Source organism: Pelodiscus sinensis, chromosome 3 (genome assembly GCF_049634645.1).
Source record: "Pelodiscus sinensis isolate JC-2024 chromosome 3, ASM4963464v1, whole genome shotgun sequence".
In the NCBI taxonomy this organism is placed as follows: Eukaryota; Metazoa; Chordata; order Testudines; family Trionychidae; genus Pelodiscus; species Pelodiscus sinensis.
Window position 1 is genome coordinate 113,208,082 of NC_134713.1, and position 20,537 is coordinate 113,228,618.

General features: G+C 42.1%; 1 protein-coding gene across 2 annotated transcripts in view; it reads left to right on the forward strand.

Annotated features, from left to right (window-relative positions):
* Positions 1–20,537, forward strand: part of FNDC1 (fibronectin type III domain containing 1) — a 129,275-nt gene that overhangs the window by 96,312 nt on the left and 12,426 nt on the right. For both annotated transcript variants that reach the window (XM_075924558.1, XM_075924559.1), the window contains exons 14-16: positions 1,823–2,053; positions 6,133–6,241; positions 18,153–18,232. In XM_075924558.1, coding sequence (XP_075780673.1) covers positions 1,823–2,053; positions 6,133–6,241; positions 18,153–18,232 — 420 coding nt within the window. The remainder of the gene's footprint in view (positions 1–1,822; positions 2,054–6,132; positions 6,242–18,152; positions 18,233–20,537) is intronic.

A 20,537-nucleotide genomic window follows, 5' to 3' on the forward strand; every position in this document is an offset into this window, starting at 1 on the left:
AAGCTCTGTCCCAGAAGTCCTCTCTTTTTGGGCAAAACTGGACATTTGTCCCATTTGCTCTTGTGAAATGATCAGTATTCTACATTCCTTAGGCAAATTTTTAGTGCTGTTTTCAGAACAAGAACCTGGCTGTGGGGTATGTAAGAGAGGGAAGAATACAGAGAAAGGCCATCCATTCAGAAGACAGCCAAAATGGGGCTGGCTGCATTTCTAGGGCATGCTCCTCTCCTGGTGTAAATTGGTGTAGTCCCATAGTCAATGGGGCTATGCTGATTTATATCATTTGAGGATCTGGCCCTAAAAATGCAAGGGGGAGGCAGGGGCAGCTTTCACCAGGGTTCGAAGGTTGAGTTGCACTGACAGAAATCATGAAGCTTGGGGTGCAAAGATGTGCTGCTGGGGAGAAGCTGTGCTCACTCCTTTGCACAAGAAATGGTGTGGGGCTCCGTAGCCTTGGACCAGCACCATGGTGATGCTGCTCCAAGCCACATCATTGTGTGATGATCTCAGAACTTCACACTACTACAGAAGCCGAAGAGGCAAAATCTACCAGAGGCGGTAATACTCCTGTGTATCTCCAGGTAGCCAGGAGAGGAGGGGAATGGGGCTGGACACATGGTGGGTAGGGTTGCCAGGTGTCCAGTATTGACCCGGACAGTCTGGTATTTTCGCCTCTTGTCCGGTAAAAAAGTTCAGACTATATTGGACACCTAAAATGTCCGGTATTTTCTGATGTTTTTTTTTCCTGCCAGGAGGCGAAAATACCGGACACCTGGCAATCCTACGACACACTCAGCAACTGGGCCCAGCCCGGGACTTGTCTTGTAGCTGGAACAGAAAAACAAAATGGCCGCTGGCAAAAAAGCCATGCTGATTTTTTTTATTTAAAAATTTTTTTTTTGGATTAATAACTGCTGTTGTGGGTCCCTTTTTTTTCTTTCTCAACTTTGGTCTTCCCCCCTTCTTTTTCTCAACAGAATTTTTTCCCAGTGTGGTTGGTTGTGGGGGGGGGGAGGTGTTCGGTATTTTTGGTTAAGCCATCTGGCATCACTAATGGTGGGGCCTTTCCTTGCTCTGAGCACCCAGGTCCAGGTACTGAAACATCGCTCCCCGGGTTGGGGAGGGTGGGGGGGGGGTCGGAATTCTTGTTGCCATCAGAGTACACATTGAATCAGAAGGCTATCTCTGCCACTTGTGGAGAGGGACAGTCTAGGGCAGCTAGAGGAGCTCCAAACCCAAAATAGGGAGGTTATGAAATAGGAAGGACCCTACCTCTGCTCTATGGATCCACCCATCCACTCCATTGCCTTTCCCCGACTTTGGCCACCAAAGACAGGCTCTATGCCTTCATTTTAGAGCAACAACATTGGGTTAATCAGGAGCTACCCTACTAGGCCTTTGTAACACATACTGAAATGCACTAGGCCTCGTTATTCCCCATCTATCAAAATCCTTAGAGTAATGTAAGTCCCACTGAATGTTTGTCATGCTTAATGGTTTCCATGGCATTTTATTTATATGAGGCGTAATAGTGCTCCAAGAAGTTTCCAGACAGTTTAAAGATTTGAAAGCGTCATTGGAATGGTAGGAAAATATACAAGATGTACAAGCTGGAAGGTCAGGAAATGAATGTCTAATTTATTTTATTTAAAAAAAATGAAATGTGGCCATTTCTGTAAGTGCCCCCATTTCAGCTGGCTGTAAGGAATATAATAAGAAAATTAAGATTGTGCTTTTATCTACAGGAAATTGTCTTTTGCTGTAGTAATCTGCTGTCTGTACAAAATGTTAAATAAATGCTGCTTATCACTGTCTCTTCCAGCTCCATATGTGACTTATCTCAGTAAAGATCCTGCAGCCCCATGTTCCTTGACAGAAGCATTGGAGCACTTCCAAGTGGAAAGCCTGGATGAAATCATACCCTATCATCTAAAAGGGGAAGAGCAGCGTCCCCAGACAGTCCCGCACAATATCACAGTGGTGGCAGTGGAAGGCTGCCACTCCTTTGTCATTGTGGACTGGGCCAAACCCCGACAAGGAGATCTGATAACAGGTACAGTAACAGAACTTGCCAAAGCTGGCTGTCACCCTTGGGGTTTGGTTGTCCTGACTGAGTTCAGGGAATATATTCAGAAGCCAAATGGAAAAGCTTTTACCTTAAACTGAGCTAACAAGTACTTTTCAACAATGTTAACTCTCCATTGCATACGCCTCTCCCTCAAAGGGAGGTATTAATTGCTTTCTAGTCAGTGAGAAAGAGTTTGTCATCTGACTACACTCTTCTAGTGCCACTGATAAGCATATATTAGTCCTACCCTTTTAAAGGGCTTCACCTTGCCTCTATTTTTGTGCCTATGGTCTTGAAGTATAAAAACTTATGAGCTTAATTTGTAGCACTTAGCATCAAACACTCCAAGTGGCACAAGCATGCAAGGAATTAATGGCTTACAGCTGATAAAATTTCCCCTATAGTTATTTCCATTAGCAATATAGAAAGTCACATTTCAAAATCAGTCTCTTTTATTTTCTAGCACAGCTCTTTCTTGAATCTCTGAAATTAATGTTCACTTTCTCAAGAAAATTAAATGGGTGCTGAGCTGGGGGTGGGAAGGGAGGAATGGTGGATGGAAAATACAGAACCATTTCTCTTGTGGTTTGTAGTTATTGCATGCCATAATAGCAATATTAATAATACAAGCCAGAATGAAACTGTTTCTGTATAAAAAGAAATATTGTGGAGCTTTGTAGCAGAGCGAAAAGAGAAATTTAAGCTTTTTATATAAATAAAAACAGTAAAAACGAAATGGAGCTGGTTAACTCCTGCGGAACCCATAACCCAAACTATGTTGACTTAAAAGTTTGTTCAAATGCCAATCTCTCATGCTGTGGTTGGTGGTTAAACAAATACATTAAACTAGATCTTTCCCGCTATCTGTAGAGCACATTAAAGCCCCTCCGCAATGTAAGTTGAAATAGAAATCTCAAACCTTGCTAAAAAAAGATCAGAGAGAGATGTAAATAACAAAAATATTTGGAGATGTTGCAAAACCAAACTTGTGGGTCAGATGATTTGGAGGCAGAAACTGACTGTGCTGTTGTATTGTTTTTTGCATTGTTGCTGCTGTTGCTGAATCTTGATCAACTCATTTGCTGGCAGCCCCTCTGCAGGACAGCCATGAAATGAAGGGCCATGAAATTGCCAGTAGCCTTGTATCACTGATACACAATTGTGGGGGAAGAGGGGAAACTTGCACTGCCACTGCCAGTGCTGTGCTTGTTGGTGGAGAAATAAAAGAATTTCATTCTTCAGTGTTCTCTGAACACTGTTCCCTTAAAAACATCACCCAAAATGTCACTAATTATGTTAGTTTTAGAGCAATATGTCACACGAGTAATGTTTGGCCATGTTCGATGCAACTTTTTACCTTTCCTGGGATTCATGCAGTGCTTGGATCTTGGCACCTTTTTCTGAGATGAACTGCTGCCTTTTTCACTCTTACAGCTATGTGTAATATGGGTCATTGTTATAATATAGCTTGTTATAATTTCTTGATCTAGCATTCTGAGATTGGTAGGCACTCTTCCATCTAAAAATCAAGCTTATGCTCCTTTTCCCCTCTTTCCGATGAATAAAGAAGGCTTGAAAGGTTTTTCTGGCATACCCATGATTTTTTGCTGCATATTTTTAACTAACTGCTTTCATTCGGGATGGAATGAAAAACACATTTTTCTTTCTACCTAAGGACATTTATTGAAGGTGAGGAGGAGGGAGAGAATTCCAGATGTTCAAAATATTTGTTCATGGCCCTAAAGTCACTAGTCGTATTTTTTAAATACTGTATGTTACCAAATTAACAAGACCACATAGCCTCTTGCTTTTATTTAACTTTCAGCTAGTTGAGAAGATTATTGATTTCCCCCACTCATCCACTCCAGTTTGTTCCATATTTACAGAGAACACACAGGTGTGCTGGCTTAAAGCCAGAGAAAAAAATAATGAAATACCCACACAGGACAGAATGTAAACAGTGTTCAATGTTGCCTGAGTCAATGGAAAGAGAAACCGTATTTGAAAATGTCATTGTGAGAAATGCCTGTACTGAGTGCTTCTCAGGCAATTTGCATGTGTTGGTGCCCTGGAACTAGAATGAGAGGTTGGCTGCCACCTATGAACTGCAGATTTACTTTATGGGAAGTTGTTTCTCACTATGTACAGCATGATAGCTACATATAGTAAACTCATACTATTAGCCCAAACCCTTTCCTTGCTCCCTATGTTTTTCATGCTGGGAGTCATAGAAGGGATTCCGATAATATGGAGGTTAGTATGATAGAGCAGAGAGTTCCAGCCACGACCGCGAGGAGGAGGATGGGGTCACCAGCTTGCAACAGTGCAAGGAGCCCTCTTCAGTACTGTTGTCACAGGAACAAGTGAGCAGGCAGAGCAAAGACACCTCTTCCCCCCACCCCAAACCAGGACTGCACGTATGAGGAGAATGAGCCTTTGGCCACAAGGGAGGCCATTGAGCTGCTGAATGTCTGAATGGCTCCTGCCCTCTTGATTACCCAAAGTCTGTGTCCCCTGTGCTATTCAGATATAATTGGAAATATAAAGTATTGGCTAATGGAAACGGCAGGAAACAAGAGTGATGTTAGGCTGGGATTTTAACAGGAGCCTGGGGAAAGAAAAGTGTCTGATCCCAATTGAAGTTCAATGGGAGTTGAGACCCTGCCTCTTTGAGGCTCCTTTGAAAAGGACAGTGTTAAAGAGAGCACAGTAGATCTGACTGTACTGCTCCACTTTTACAAAGTGTAGCTCCATTCATCTGAGAAGAGTCACGCCATCATGAAACTGGAAGCATATGGAGGAGAATCAGACGGAGTAGCTGACACTGCCAGAGTTGAATGATGCCATTTTGCTGTTTTTCTTGACGTTTTTCTTCCTGTTTTAAAAGCCTGACATACATTACCAATGCAGGGTCTTTATCCATGCTGGAAACCGTTCTTTTTCAAATGCAGAGCAAATTCCTGTGGTCTAATATGCACCCTGGATCTCTGTGCTTACATTTACACTTGAGCTTTAGGGACCTCAATGGGATTTCCATGCAGTGTTCTAATGCAGAATATCCAGCCTTCCCCATACAGAGCTGAGATTAGCATTTGCTCCAGAATGAGTGAGCATCAAGCTTGTAACAGCAGCACCTTGTAGAGTGAGTAGTAAGTGTTGTCTTGCTCCTATTAAAGTTAATGGGAGTTTTACCATTGATGTCAGGGGAAATAGATTAGTCTCCCTAAGTCTAAAAAAAAATTCACTTGAGTAATTACCAGCAAGATGTTGGAGTTGTATCAAGACTGAGTTTGACACCTCAGGGCTAGACTCACTAAAGTTAGCGAAGCTATGAAAATTTAAACCAGCTGAGGCTACAACACATTTTAAAGTAAAATAGTGGAGAAAGACATTTCAGCCTCATCTACTACATTATTTCATACTAGTCAATTTGGGTCACAATTGAAGTGTTATTTAAACATAATGGTCCAGTTCATCCCTGGCTTAACTCCATTGACTTCAGTGTAGTCACACCAAAAATGATAGTGGCCTAGTGCAAGCTCCAGCTCTGAAGAAACAACCAACTTCCTTGGAAATGTGAATAACCATATAATTTAAAATAGCACTTTTAAAGAATGCAGATACACAGTAGGGATGTTAGCGTGTACTTGTTAACATGTTTAACTGATAAACCTAGGCTCATTGGTTAAACATAATGGTTACATGCACAACACCTCCCCCACCCCTCGCTACCTCTGTACCAAAGGCAGTAGGGGGGTAGGTGGAAGCTGGTGCCTGTGGGGAGCTGGCTTTAAAGCCATCTCCCCACATGTTCCAACTCCCACGGAGCCGCCTGCATGTAAACATGTAACCACTTAACATTTCAGCAGTTATGCATTTACACAAATACATGTTTTTAACATCCCTGACTGAGGGAATAAAGGGTAGGTTTTATATTAAGCATCACTAGAGAGCCCTGATGTCTTTGCTCTATGATGCTTAACATTTTTCAAAGCAGCTAAGCCTCAGGATACCATTGATTGAAATGCTAGTGGCTGATCTGTTTTTCTCTCTTCCTTTTGCAGGTTACTTGGTTTACAGTGCATCTTATGATGATTTTATAAGGAACAAGTGGTCAACCAGGACTGCAGGGGCTACTCATTTACCTATTGAGAATCTGAAGCCAAATACAAGGTAACAGTTTGGTTAATTTCAAACAATTTTCACTAGTCTTTAGTCATTTTCGTGGTCTTAGTAGAGTTGTGCAGATCTGCTTGTCAGCAAATCTAGACCTAACAGAACTAATCTAGTCAAATTACAGAAATCCTGCATCTAGTTATAAATACATAAGACTTGACATTGTCCCTGGGTGGATGAGCAATACGTTTAAGTATTGATATGTTGATCTAGATCAGCATAAAAAAACTTGGCCCAGAAAGTAATCTGCAAGCTATTTAAGTAATCCAAGCAACCTGTTCAGAAAAAATAAAATAAAATCATGAAAAACACTTTGCGTGCCTCATGCTTCACATTGGCTCTATCAGACAAATGGGAGAAGTGAATTACAAAGTCAAAGGCACATATGCAAGCTTCAGAATATATATGTGAAATATGGTATGGGGTGAATGTGTATTGCCACTTTATTCATTCCTGGCTACACTTCAAGGGCTTGCAGTAACTTATAAAGCTCAGTGGGAGGGAATTTAAAAAATGCTTAAGTGCTAGGTTCCCAGCTTCTTCGGAAGCTCATTGTGAGTTGAATGTCCAACTCCCGTAGGAACTTTTCAAAAATCTCACCCTGTGTGATTTAAAATTTAATTCCCTGAAAAACCACACCTTTGTATGAGGTGCTTGAATACATAGGCCCTAGGTTTAGCCACTGGCCATGCTAAAGCAACCCCCACCACCTGGACCTGTCACACCACAGGCAGGAGAGGGGGCAGCTCCACTCCAGCTGACTAAGACAATAAATTGCAATGTAGGAGACTATTAATAAGAGTTATTGAACACTCCCCATCCCCATCCATTATTTTAAATATGTTCTGAGGCTTATGCAATGTCACTGAAGGTCTCTAGCCCAATAGCTCCAGATTGTATTGACTGCATCATACTGCCTCTCAGAATGGCAAAACTGGTTTTAATTATCCTACTTTTAACCACTATAAATTGTGTTCCCCTTCTAGCACTAGGAAGAGATGGCTTGATTTCTACTGCTGATTAGGAAGTAGTGTGTAACCCACTTGGGAAAAGTGTGTGTCACGTCCTTCTCCAGCAATGCTCTACAAACGGGCTAACTAAGTTATTCCTTAGCTAAAGTATTTTCAAGGCCCTGGGATTCATAACCTGCTCATAATCTATTCTGGGGGTATAATATGGTTGTATGTGATTCATGCAGCAAGGAGACCTCTTTAAAGCAGATTTTATCCTATGATCATCTGTCATTTGAATCACCCACACACATTTCACATTTCAGTCCCTTGTTGTACACTTTACTTGAATAACCCACTAGTCAGTGTTCTTTATGCATCCAGCGCTGAGCCTCATCCTTAGAGGACATGAATCTGTGACTGCGCTCAATGTGAGAGCCTGCCTCTCTTTAGCACAAGCAGGCAAGCGTGATGCTTTTAGTTCTTGAGGACAATAGTTCAATTCCCCGGTGTTGCTCAAGAGAGTGAGGGTTATACAGGTAGTGCTTTAGTTTGGCATCTTTTGTAGGCTAAGAGGTATGCTTCATACTAGAAAGGATGGGAGTCCCAGAAGAAAGGGGAGTGCAATAGGAAGGCTTGCTCGTGTAACACAGATATGCACACCCCATTGCTGCAGTGCTCTTCACAGTATCCAATTGCCTGAAGTCTATTAAAGGGTACAGAGTGCTCTGGGAAGTGAGTAATGACACAATCCTTCATGGAGTTTCCCTTTCCAGATGCCAGGTTTTGCTGTCATTGCTCAGCATGGAGTGTTGCTCTTGATGTACTTGCTGTTGGTAACTTTTAAACAAAGCTAAACTGTTATAGACACAAAGCACATCCAAGCCTCCCACACTCTTCAGAAGGGTCAGTGAAGGCAGGAGTTGCTTCAGCAGTGCAGTTTCTCCCTCTGGCTCCCAGACTGATGCAGCTCCCTGGAGAGCTATCCACTGAAGTCCCCCAAACCTGTATGAAGAACTAGGAAATCAGCTAACAGAAACTTCACTTGGCAGCAGAGAAGGCTGCAGAAGCACGCACTGACCACCCAAACCCTTAAAAGAATACAAACAAGGCATTAATGGGAAAGACTTGTGCATACCTTTCCCCTTTCATATAGCCTGCAATGCCATTGATGACCCACTCTGTAAGGCTTTTGCTTCCATCTCCTAGCAGACACCAAAAAGCAATATGTACTCCATCTTCATAATCTTGAGCTTTAATGCAAAACATTACCAGCGCTTCAGCGGTAATAAGGCATCATAACTTCCCACATGAATGGCATACGTGACAGCCAGATGTGCCAACCCATAAAATGTCTATGAGGTGACGATTAAGCTTTTAGTGGGGAGGCACGCATTCTGTCAGTGGCTTTCACAGCTATTTGTTAGAAGAGGAGGAACACTGAGGTTAAGGAATCCTGGGTTATGTTCCAAGGTTCTGAGGGATGTGCACTCTAGTGGTTACAGACCCTTCTGTTCCTGACTGCTGCCAACCCAGATCCCTTCTGCTTCTTGCTCCTCAAGCCTGTCCTTTTCACAGTCCCCAATAGCATCTGCCCTCTAAGTTTTCATTCATTCCACTTTCATGTCCCAGTGTCCTAGCAGTTCTTTGTCCCAGTGCTCCTCTTCCTTCCCACTTGGCTCCGTGCCCCAGTCCTAGTTCTCCAACTTCCTCTGGCTTCTTATTTCAGTCCTTATTCTGGCTCCTTCTGCCAGTCTTCCCACTCTGTGTCCTCCAGATAGCTCCTCACCTCCTCCACATTGCCTGGACACCAACAGGGTGAACCCTGAAAGCACCACAGAGAGGCTATGTCTACACTCACGGCTTCTTGCACGAGTAATATGCAAATGAGGTTAAACGTGGAATATCACCGAGCCTCATTTGCATACCTAATGAGCCACATTTTTTTCAGAAGAGGCTCTTGCGCAAGAAGGAGTGTCTACATTGCTTCTTCTTGCGTAAGAAAAACCCTCTTGCGCAATGCCGTTCTTCCTGAAAAGTAATAGGTGTAACGGCATTGCGCAAGAGGGTTTTTCCTGTGCAAGAAAGGGCAGTGTAGACACTCCTTCTTGCGCAAGAGCCTCTTCTGAAAAAAATGGTGGCTCATTAGGTATGCAAATGAGGCTCGGTGATATTCCATGCTTAGCCTCATTTGCATATAACTCGCGCAAGAAGCCGCGAGTGTAGACCTAGCAAGAGTGTTTCTAGCACCGGGTATCAGGCAGGCTCCTGGCTGTTAAGAGCAGCCATTGCAAGGAGAATGTTGCTGAAACTCTGAACTGGAACATGCTCTGTACAGATGGAATCTTCAGTGAAGTTAGTGGCCAAATTCTAACGTCTTTATTGAACAAGTGTGAACTGAAATGTTCAGAAACATATCACATGGCCAAATTTGAACAGCTTTTCACATAAACAATAAAAGTCACATTCTAGATACCAGGGCAAATTCCTTGCCAGTTTTTAAGTGCCTATTTCAATGGTTGGAGGTTCTAGAGATTCTGAGTAAAACAATTATATGAATTTTTAGCCTGAGGGGAAAAAAGGATATATTTCCATAACTCTGTTCTGAGACATGGCCTCTGCTATGCACTTTGCAGGGGAACTTTGTTTTAACAGACACACCACAGTACTGCCTGTGGCAAGGGGGTTGGTTTTCTGTTTAAAAAAATTGTCTGCTTTAGCCAATATAATGTATATTCCAAATTCACAACCGGAATTGACTGCATTTTTTTTCTTAAAAACCACTCCATAACCACTGAGTGAGGAGTACCTAATTGAGAAAACATGAACTGGAGGAAGAAATTTTGACTGGAATGTTCACAGCAGGGTGTGCATTTTATGAGAAATCTCTGATTAAGAAAGATTTACTACACCAGTGCTGATATGGGTGCTCATCTTTCCACATGAGAGGTATTTAAGTTTGGTAACTGGCATGTGTACAGCACATAATCAAGGATCAGCTTCAGACCAAGGTTTAAAGCAGTTGTCAGACCCTGGATAGCATGGTTGGGAGAACATTGAACAGCTCAAAATTCTACAGTATCTTAGAAATTTTTGACTTGTTCTAATGTTTTCCAAAACCACATCTCTCCCCTGCTCCCCATATAATCAGCTTTTCTAATGAAGGACCTGATTCAATGTCCATTGAGGTCTGTGGGAGCCTCTCCAATAGCAAACCTCCCATTAACTTCAATGAGAGCAGGATCAGACTCCTTATGATATTAACGAATACATCTTAAAACTATTTCAGATAACAGAGCCCTTCTGTCTTGAAAGGTCCTCTTTGTTCCCATAGCTCATCAGCTTTTTGCAAAGGATACTGGGGCCAGTCGGTTTTTAGCGGCGTGCTCTCAAGCACCCATTCCCTTTCTGCACTAAAGCACTCTTCTCTGCCTCTGTAATGTCTTGCTCAGGGCACCCAGAATTGTGAACCATTGTGATACGACTTTGCCACAGTGAGAGTCAGACCCAAAGCCTGCTGAAGTAAATAATCATTCCATTGTTTCCAATGAGGTTTTGATCAGGCCTTTGCAATGGGAACTTGGGCAGTTCAGTTAGCTTCTGTGGCAGGCCCACCGACAGTGGGGGTAAAGAGGGTGGTTGTCCTGGGGTCTAGCGATTCAAAGGGGCCCGGGACTCCCTGCTGCTGCTACTGTGGTGGTGACCAGAGCCCCAGGGCCTTTAAATTGCTGCTGGACCACAGCACCACATGCTTCATGCGGTTCTGAAGGCTGGGCAGGGGAGCAACATGCTCCGTGCATCATGGAGGGCTCCGCCCAAGGCCACACACTGCCACAGTGAGAGTCTGTGCAGAGTTAGAATTCTGCACTGTCCCCCCCGCCTTGTTCAGGGGCCTGCTCAGGTTGTTGGCTATCTGGTTCGGTGGCCTCGGTTTTCCACCGGAGATGAGGATTTATTGTATCCCACTTCATGTACTTTAGTGACTGTAAATCATTTTGAGATTCTTAGTGTAGCCTTTTCCTAATTTAAATTGAATTTAGTATTAAACCATCATGGGTTCAGCTCCTGTTGCTACAGTTTCAAGCTCAACAGAGTGAAAATCACCTCTTGTGCCTTTCTCAAATTTGGAGATTCCAAGAGCCCATGAAGACCAAGGATAGTCACCACAGACCCAATCACAGGTGCAAAGTGTTATCCGTACTGCAAGTTTTATTGAAGCAATAAGTAAAATTACAATTACCTGAGAATATAAAATCCTACAAAACCATGCGATAACTAAGACTGTAGTCATACTCACATCCTCAAAGATGTTCTAGTGTCTAATGGACCAGAACAACGACCACAATGGGTCAGATCAAAAGTTAATCCAGCCCAGTATCCTGTCTTTCAACAGTGGACAATGCCAGGTACCCCAGGTGAAATAAACAGAACAGGTAATCAAGTGATCCATTCCCTCTTGCCCATTCCTTGCTTCTGGCAAAGAAAGGCTAGGAACACCATCCTCACACATCCTGGATAAGCCATTGATGGACCTATCCTCCTTGAATGTATCTACTTTTTTGAACCCTGTTTGTTAAAGTCTTGGTCTTCATAATATCCTTTGGCAGGGATCCACAGTTTGGCTGTGAATTGTGTGAGAAAATGCTTCCTCTTGTTTCTTTTAAGGCTGTTGCCTATTCATTTCATTTGCTGATCTCTACTGGTGATCATCAATAGAGGGATGGTTCCTGCTGGGGTTTCCTGTGGGCTCTTCCCACTTTTACCCAATGAAGGAACTCTCTTATATTGTCCTTTGGGCCATGCCTAACACCGTGTGCATATAGATGATGGTTTCTATAGTTGTGCTTTCACACCCCTTCAGTGCTGTATATTTCATAGGTTGTTTCTTCATTCACCTTATTCTCCATTAGCAGCTGCGTACAACATGTGTCCATGCTACCGTTGTGAGAGGATATTCTATGATAATACAATCAGTTGCCTTGTGAACTGGGACTAAACACTGAATCTATTGTATTCCATTTTTCTATAATGTGTTATTGGCACATCTTTTATAGTAGTCTTATAACCTTATTGGCATAGGGTTATTCTTAGGTCATCCATTCATGTCAAGTGTTCTTATGCCTAAAGCCTAATAGGGCTAATCTAAATTCTTACAGGCCTCAGCCTGTAGGCCTTGCATTCCAGTCATGCTTTATTTGTGAACCTGATACACACTCATTGCTCATAGATACTCATCAGTCATATACTTACGTAATTCTATAACTTAAGTATGTTTAGCATTATATATCAAATAGCTTATAAATTGGCTATAACGCTAAATAATGAAATGATAAATGGATGATAAAATGAACTAATTGGATTCTTTAGATAGAAGGCCCTGTAGGATTGTCAGGTTGTATTGTTATTTATTATCTATTATAAATTGCCCCTGTTCTGAGATGCACTTGCCAAGGGACTTTTCTTAGGATGAAATATTTTTTTCTTTGACACTAAAAATGTCACGTGATACAAATTTAATGTGGTATTGCATGTGCTGGTAGCCCTATGTTCTTGTCTGCCCAAAACTGCAAAGAGCTGTCATCTATTTATAGTCAAATTTTTATAATAAAAATAATAATATAAAATGAGCATTGAATAGTTTGTACTCTGTATTGTAACTGAATGCAGTACATTTAAAAATGAAGAAAAACATCAAACATATTTATAATACATTTAAATTGTTCTATTAGTTTTAACAGTGTAATTAAAACTACTTTTTCAGTTTAGTTAATTTGTTTTGATTAAATTGCTTGAGTTAACTGTGATTGATTGACAGCTGTATTTGAATCTTTACAACAGATAACTAAGCTGGAACACACTCTTTCAGATTTTACTGCAGGTGTTGAACCAAATCCTAACCCATGTCACAGTACCTTTGTACTGCACCCCATAACAAAGCTGCCTTAAAGCCACCTCACTGACCTCATTGTGGATTCTCCCTGTGGGAGGGATAATTTACTGGTGTTCAGCTATCATGCTGGTCCTATCCCAGCCTCTTCCCTGTGATTGGTTCAGAAGGTGTGACCTGATAGAAGGGAGTATGTCTGAGGCAGCCCTTAACTGCTGCAGTAAAGGCCTCTGGAACTATTAGCAGGCTGTGTAAATTAAAACAGGCACTAAGATGCTCTCATTTCCCCTGAGAAGCAAGCTAAAAGCCCATGGTTAAAGGAACACACATCAAATTGGTTTCTGTAAAGTGATTACATGAGCTTTGACTCCTGTTTTGCCCCAACTTGACTCTCAACCACACACAGAAATCTTTAGTGGTGCTTTCCGCTCAACTGGCCTTTCAGGGGATGAGGGTTGAAACGTGAGTACTGCTGATGCTGGAGCTAGTATGCAGTGGGGATGTAGCAGTTGAATTATGGTGATTTGTCAACTGCTAATCATCAACAATTTAGATATTGGCATAGGGAGCATGCTTATTAAGTTTGCAGATGATACGAAGCTGGGAGGGGTTTCAGCTGCTTTGGAGGATAGAGTCATAATTCAAAATGATCTGGACAAATTGGAGAAATGGTCTGAGGTAAATAGGATCAAGTTTAATAAGGATAAATGCAAAGCACTCCACTTAGGAAGGAACAATCAGTTTCACACACACAGAATGGGAAGCGACTGTCTAGGGAGGAGTACGGCAGAAAGGGATGTAGTGGTCACAGTGGACCACAAGCTAAATATGAGTCAACAGTGACGCTGTTTCAGAAAAAGCAAACATGATTCCCTAGCCCTAGAGCTCTGGAGAGCCAGTGGATGGTGCAGCACAGCCCCAGCCTGCCCTGGTCCTGGAGTTCCAGAGAGCCATGGGCCACAGTTCCAGAGAGCTGGCCAGCAGGCATGGCACAGGGCTAGGCGAGGCAGTGCCTTCCCCTGCCTAGGATACCCGCCGCATATGCCTCTGTGTAACATCAGTGCTGCTTCACGTTGTAGTCCCTCTCACTTGAGTAAGGTAACTCAAGTGTATTCACTTGAGCTAACTGTTACAGTGAACACACGTCCACTGTGTGTTTTTTGTGCTCTGGTCCCCCACCTTCTTGGCTGTGCTGAATGCTTCTTGGCCACCGTCAGGAAGTAGGGGTCAGTATTTAAATCATTGGCAGATACTTGCATAATGAAAGCATTGCGTTGGGAATGAAGAGAAAACACAACTTTCCTAAATTCCTCCCATTCACGTGGCTTTCTTTGCCACAGTGTGTATTGCATTTGTGGGCATCATGCAGCCATTAAGTACATTCAGAACTGTTTGCAGAAAACAAGAGTGGACCAAAAATTGTTGGTTTCTGACCACAGCGAAAGAAAAGAGACAGATGCCTCAGACGTATGAGGTAGACATATGGGGGTACACCTGATGAGGATCTGCCCCATGGAATAGTAGAACCCTACCTTGCTGGTGGGAGGGCAACTGAGAACATGTCAATCTTTGTTAAATTTAGATCTTTGATAAACTTATTGCTTATAGGAACAGAAATATGTTTCATACCATAAGCAGGACTGGTGGAGGGGAAAATTGGCATACCATGGAGGGCTGGTGTTAGGCTGAAGAATGGCTTTTTATTCAATTAATGATTTCCTTGTAGGCCCCATTCATCTTCTTGTCAGTTTTTGAATGGGTCATCTCTCCTTATCTGATGGGAATGCTTAGACATTTCAAAAATATATAACCAGAAATCATATGAGTGATGCTTGGTAATAGAGTGTTGCTATGCTCACACTTCCTCCATCTTTGAGTTTGCTATTCTTTTGTAGTTTTTGGAATAGGGATTAGATGGGATTCTCTTTCCTGAGAAGTCCAGTTGTAGGGTGTTGGTTGGAAGAGAGGTGTGACAGGACTTGGAGATGGGGGGAGGGCTGCTATATGCATACAAGAGAAGTGCTGCGGAAGAGAGGACACGGAAACAAATGTTGTTCTTTGGAATAACACCCAGGCTGCATTCTGAATTTACTATATGACCAGAACCTGTAGGCTTAAAGCAATGGGAGATAAATTCTCTCCTTTACTCACCTCCCTTTGTATTATGTAGGCTTTGGAAACTACCCAGATCTTCTCTTCTGGGGATTCCTGAGCGTAGGGAGCATCACCAATGGGTGTAGCAATGGTACAACCAATTCCTGTGTCATAGCCCTTACCAGCCCCAGTGAAGGGCTGTGCTTTCAGTGGGAGCAGGGGTGTAACCAAAGTGGACTGAAGTCCCTTGGAAGCTGTTGTTATGTGAGCTGCTACAGATTATAATACAAGGGAGGATCATGATGCAGCTGGAATCTGGCCCCTTTTTCAATGTTTGTCCATAAATAGGACAATAAACCCTATGAATCAAAAATAAAATATCAGTTAATTTGTGTAAGTGCCCCATACCTCCTGTCCTTCTCTGCTAGTGCGCTCTAAAGGAAGTCAACATGCTGTAGTTCAGCTGCATGACCTCTTTTATTAAAATGTCACTACATTTTGACCACCTGCACTTTCCTGTGCCAGGAGATACATCTGTTACTCAAAGGCTTTTATATATACTAGTGCATAAGTTGATTCCTCTCAGCAGCCAATTGGGCCAGAAGAGTTAGCTAACTAGGTATGAAATGGTCATCGCTGATGAGCTGGAGGGGTCTGTGGGAACCAGGCTTTGGGTCTGGTAAAGGAGAAACTCTTTGCTTTTTTAAAAACATGAAGTCTCTTGCCCCGCTCCTTGCAAAGGCAGGCCTTAATGAGAGCCCGTGTAAACTGGAATTAAACTGATCGCTATGGTCCAACTGAAATAAAAGGGGATCCACTTCTTTAGCAGGTGGTTGGCAGAAGGAGGGGGAGAGAGAGGCAGAGTTTTGAGGTAAATCAAGTCTTGTTATCTTTGATGTGTAATCCAAAGAATCTTCTCCTTAACATTCCCTAAAATCCTTTGGCTAGTCCAGTATGATATACACAGAAACTGGTTACTTTCAAAGAGGGGGTTAATAACCTACCTCCAAAGGCCAAGACCAGCTGTATTAGTTAAAGTGTTCCCCTCAACCCCCACACTGGATGCATCCAGAATTGCTATGACCCTTGTAGCCCCTGTAAAAGCCCCTTCCTTGTTGCTTCCACCACTAAGTGCTCTTAGAGGGATGTACCATACAGTCCCCACAACTCAACACCCTCCCCCGCCCCATAAAGCAAATAAAGAACAAGTGTAGCATTGAAGAGAAGGGGAATGTCTCTCAGGTAAAAGGCTGGGAGAGAAGGACACAGAAAGTGAGTATGGGTTTGTTAAGGATGAGAAGAGGAGCTGAGGAACTGGAAAACAGAGGTCATAGTAGGTTGGAGCAGGCTGGGAGCCTACGGAAGGGATTTAGCAAAGGAGGAAGATCAGGATAGTTTGCCATTTTTCACAGACGATAATTGATTCAAAGGTTCCTAACGATTTTCTCCCATGCTGATCTCTCTTGGGCTCTAATATCACCACTCTGAAAACAGAATTCTACCCCTAATTTCCAAAGTGAATTGATCTTTTCCTTTTTGTATTTAACCATGGCCGGTAGCCAGAGCATGTGACACAGTGCTTTTGTAAGATTCACAAGCATTTGGCCTACTGCTTGGATGGAAGATTATCGAGGGATATGGTGACATTCTTCCCTCTGAGCACTGACCCAGTTATGTTGATCATGGATGGTTTTAGGAAGCACTGTGCTTCTGGAGATACTTGATTTGGATGAAATGCAAAATCAAAATCCAAACACTTGTCATTTAAAGATTATTATTATTATTTATTTGCAAGAATGGAATTAAGCAAGCAGCAACAAAAGAGAAAAGCGTCATCATTTAAAGATTATTATTATTATTATTATTTATTTGCAAGAGTGGAATTAAGCAAGCAGCAACAAAAGAGAAAAGCGTAACATACGCATTTATAAAAAATCATGCATTTTAAGTTAGAATTTTTGCCTAGTAACTGACTTAAATTGCCTCCTGCTTTCTATAGTACTGTTTCTGAAGAGCAGACATTTAGTTTCATTTCAGCAACAAACTTAGCATTTGCAAACATGAAATCTTATTGTTTTGTCAGTAGCAGCCCTGTGATTAGCAACCTCTATGAGTTCCTGTCAGCTTTGCCATAACAAACCCCAGCCTCTAAGTGGAAGGTTTGGGGTTCCCCACTTCCACCAAATAGGTGGTCTCAGGATCTTGCCAAAAATCTGATGGGTCCACATGCTTTACCAATGACTTGCCTCAGCAATGACTCTGATCCAAAGAGTGCTGCTCCCTGGTTTCTGGCAATTTGTAAGCACTGGCTTGCATTTGACTTACATTGCTCCCAAGGGTGGGGACTCCATGGAAAAGAAAAGCTAAGCACTTGAATTTTATTAGGAATTTTCACTTAAAGTTAAGCATTTGCTTCAGTAGCTGAATCAGGGCTTTGATGAGAAATGAAAAACTCAACATATGTAACTTTTCTCATATTATTCAAATATTGTTCATCTAGAAATGGTAGCATTTCTAAAGAAATGTAAAAATGCAGAATTTTATCTCAGGTATGCTAGTTTAAATCTATAGTGAATGCCACTGACCTCAGTGGAGGTAAGTCTGGATTTATATTGTTGTAACTGAGATTGGAACATATCTTATGACTTGTTTTGATCTTTTATTCCATTCCTTTTGGCAAGTCCTTCCTTCAGACATGCTGTATGATGCAAACTGGCTATAATTAGCCTGGATTATTTATTTTTATTCAGCAAATGTGGATATGTCAGTACAATTTTTGTGAAAATGTGTGTAACAAAGGGCCAAAAAGCTCAACTAGTATAAATTGATATAACTCCATTAAACTCTCTGGTGCTTGAGCCCAATGGAACTACCCTGGTTTACATTAGCTGCTGTTCTGGCCCCATCTTTTTAGTCTTTACAGCTGAGTTATCAGGGAATCAACACTATTTTAATGCTTTTACTCTATTTATTGCAGGTACTATTTTAAAGTCCAAGCAAAGAATCCCTATGGTTATGGGCCTATTAGCTCTTCAGTCTCATTTGTCACAGAATCTGGTATGTGTGGCTTATTTCTTTATTTAAAGTTGAGATCTTGATGATGTGTATAATAGGACTAGGGCCAAAGCCAGGGAGGTGATTATGATGTCGAACAGTCTTCTTAAAAACTCTTAGGTAAACCATTTGTTTCCAAGAAAATTAAGAAAATATATTGACTCATATCATTGAAACTGTGGGAAATGTAAAGGAAATTGAAGTTACCTATGGGGGGAATGGAAAGTTAAATTTAAAATAGAAAATATAGCTAACATTCAGTGGTGAGAGGCAATAGGAAGTTTAATACATCTTTGAGAGATTGGCCAGACACTTAATAAGCTAACATTCTAATTATGAACAGCTGAAGGGTTGGAAATACTAGTTTCTGGGAGGGTTACAGGAAACAATTGTTCCACCAGACAGGCAAATTTCATTTCTCTTTTCTTTCTTTGGTGAAGTCTGCTCCAATTTTTTAGTGCCAGTAGAATGTTGGAGGATAATATATTCTATAAAAATAGTACACTAAATGGGCTATTTTTATTCACTTTATTTCTTCTACAGAGCTGCAGGCTAGTCATGCTGTTGAGTAACACGGGGCCAAATTCTGCAAAGTTTATTTGAGCAAAATGTCCATTGGCTTGAAGGGTCATTAGTTTTGGCCCTATGACAATGTACACTTCTTCTGTGTGTGCCCATTTAACCTGGTCCTATAGTCTCTGCCTTAGAATGCCTATTAAAATCAATAGAAGTTCTATTTGGAGAAACGAAACAAACTAAAACGACATAATAAAGTAAATGGTCTTATGGAATGAATTCAGATATTTTAAAGGCATATTGATTGCATGGTCAACTCTAAATTAAGCAGAACTTTTAGCATTGACTTCAATGGTACAATAAAGAGCTCCACAGCTTCTTGTAAGTGTTATTGCTTTGCAGAATGGGGCCCATACTTTTATTCATAATGTTGATCTCCCTTTTACCACATGGCCAAAATGGCTTTCAAACTTGAACAAATGCCATCCTTTGCTTGCTGTGGCAGTTTCGGACGCTGAAAAGAGCAGAGAGAGAACAGCTGCTATGATTCTTAAAATTATTCAAAATTTCCAGCTGGTGAAAATTGAAAAGAATGTTTCAAAGAGATAATTGCCAACTTGGGATCAGACAATTTGGTGAGAGTATTAGTTCTTACCTATAGCTGATGCACTGAAAGGGGCAGTAACCCATTGTTCTATTTAATCAAATAATGAAAATTCCCTGGAATTTTGCCAGACAATGGATAACCATGTACGTTGGCTTCAAGCATCTTGCACAGAAGAAAGGTCAATTCAAGAAACAATATAAATCACAAGATGGATACAAAGAATTGCTCCTAACTACTACGGCTTAAATGCACTAAGGCAGGGGTTCTCAAACTTTGTGATACCACAACCCCCCTCTAAGTTGCTTGTGACCCCCCTCTAAGTTTTTCGCAACCCCCCCAGAGGGTTGGGACCCACAGTTTGAGACACGCAGCACTAAGGGACATAAGCATTGCAATGCTCAGCATTGTGGCACTTAACTTTTAGGCACCATGAAAAATCGCAGGAACAGCAGTATGTTGGGAGTCTAAGTTCCCTGTACAGTGAATGGGGAGAGATAGGTACCTTAGACTGTAATCCACAAAAGCCAGCATGCTGAGTATCAAGCTGCCTCTGTTAGCCAATGAGCAATGCCAATATGGTGTGGGGGTGGGCAAGTCTGCCTCTCACAGAGATATAGGTGGCTAAGTCTGGGTTATCAAGAGTACTTATCTTTGCTTGTGGTTCTCAGCTCTGTACCCTCTCCAGGAGAGCATTCACCTGGGATGTGAAAGAACCAGGATCCAGCTCTCTGCTTCCATGTATCTTTTCATAACCTAGAGTGGAACAGTTTCAACAGGAGAGACTGAGTGAACCCCATTGGAGTCTGTCCTATCACCTGATAGCTAGAGTAAGCATCAGGCAGAAGAGGAACTCGAGTCAGGGGTCTCCCACATGCCAACTGAGTGTCCTAACCACTTGGCTAAAGGTTCTGAGGGGCATCTTCTCCTCCCATGGCTCTTTTGTATGAGCTCGCCTACACGATCCAATCCACTAAGAATGGTCTGGTTGGGCTGATTGCCTGTCTTCCCCCAATTCATGCATCACTCTGAGGCCACTTAATCACTGTGGGGCAGATCGATGCTGGTAGGATTGATCTTTCGGAGTTTGATTTAGTAGGTCTAGTAAAGAGTTACTAAATTGAACTCGGAGGGCATCCCGATGGTGCTGGAACTCCTGCTCCTCATGGGGAGTAAGGGAAGCCTATG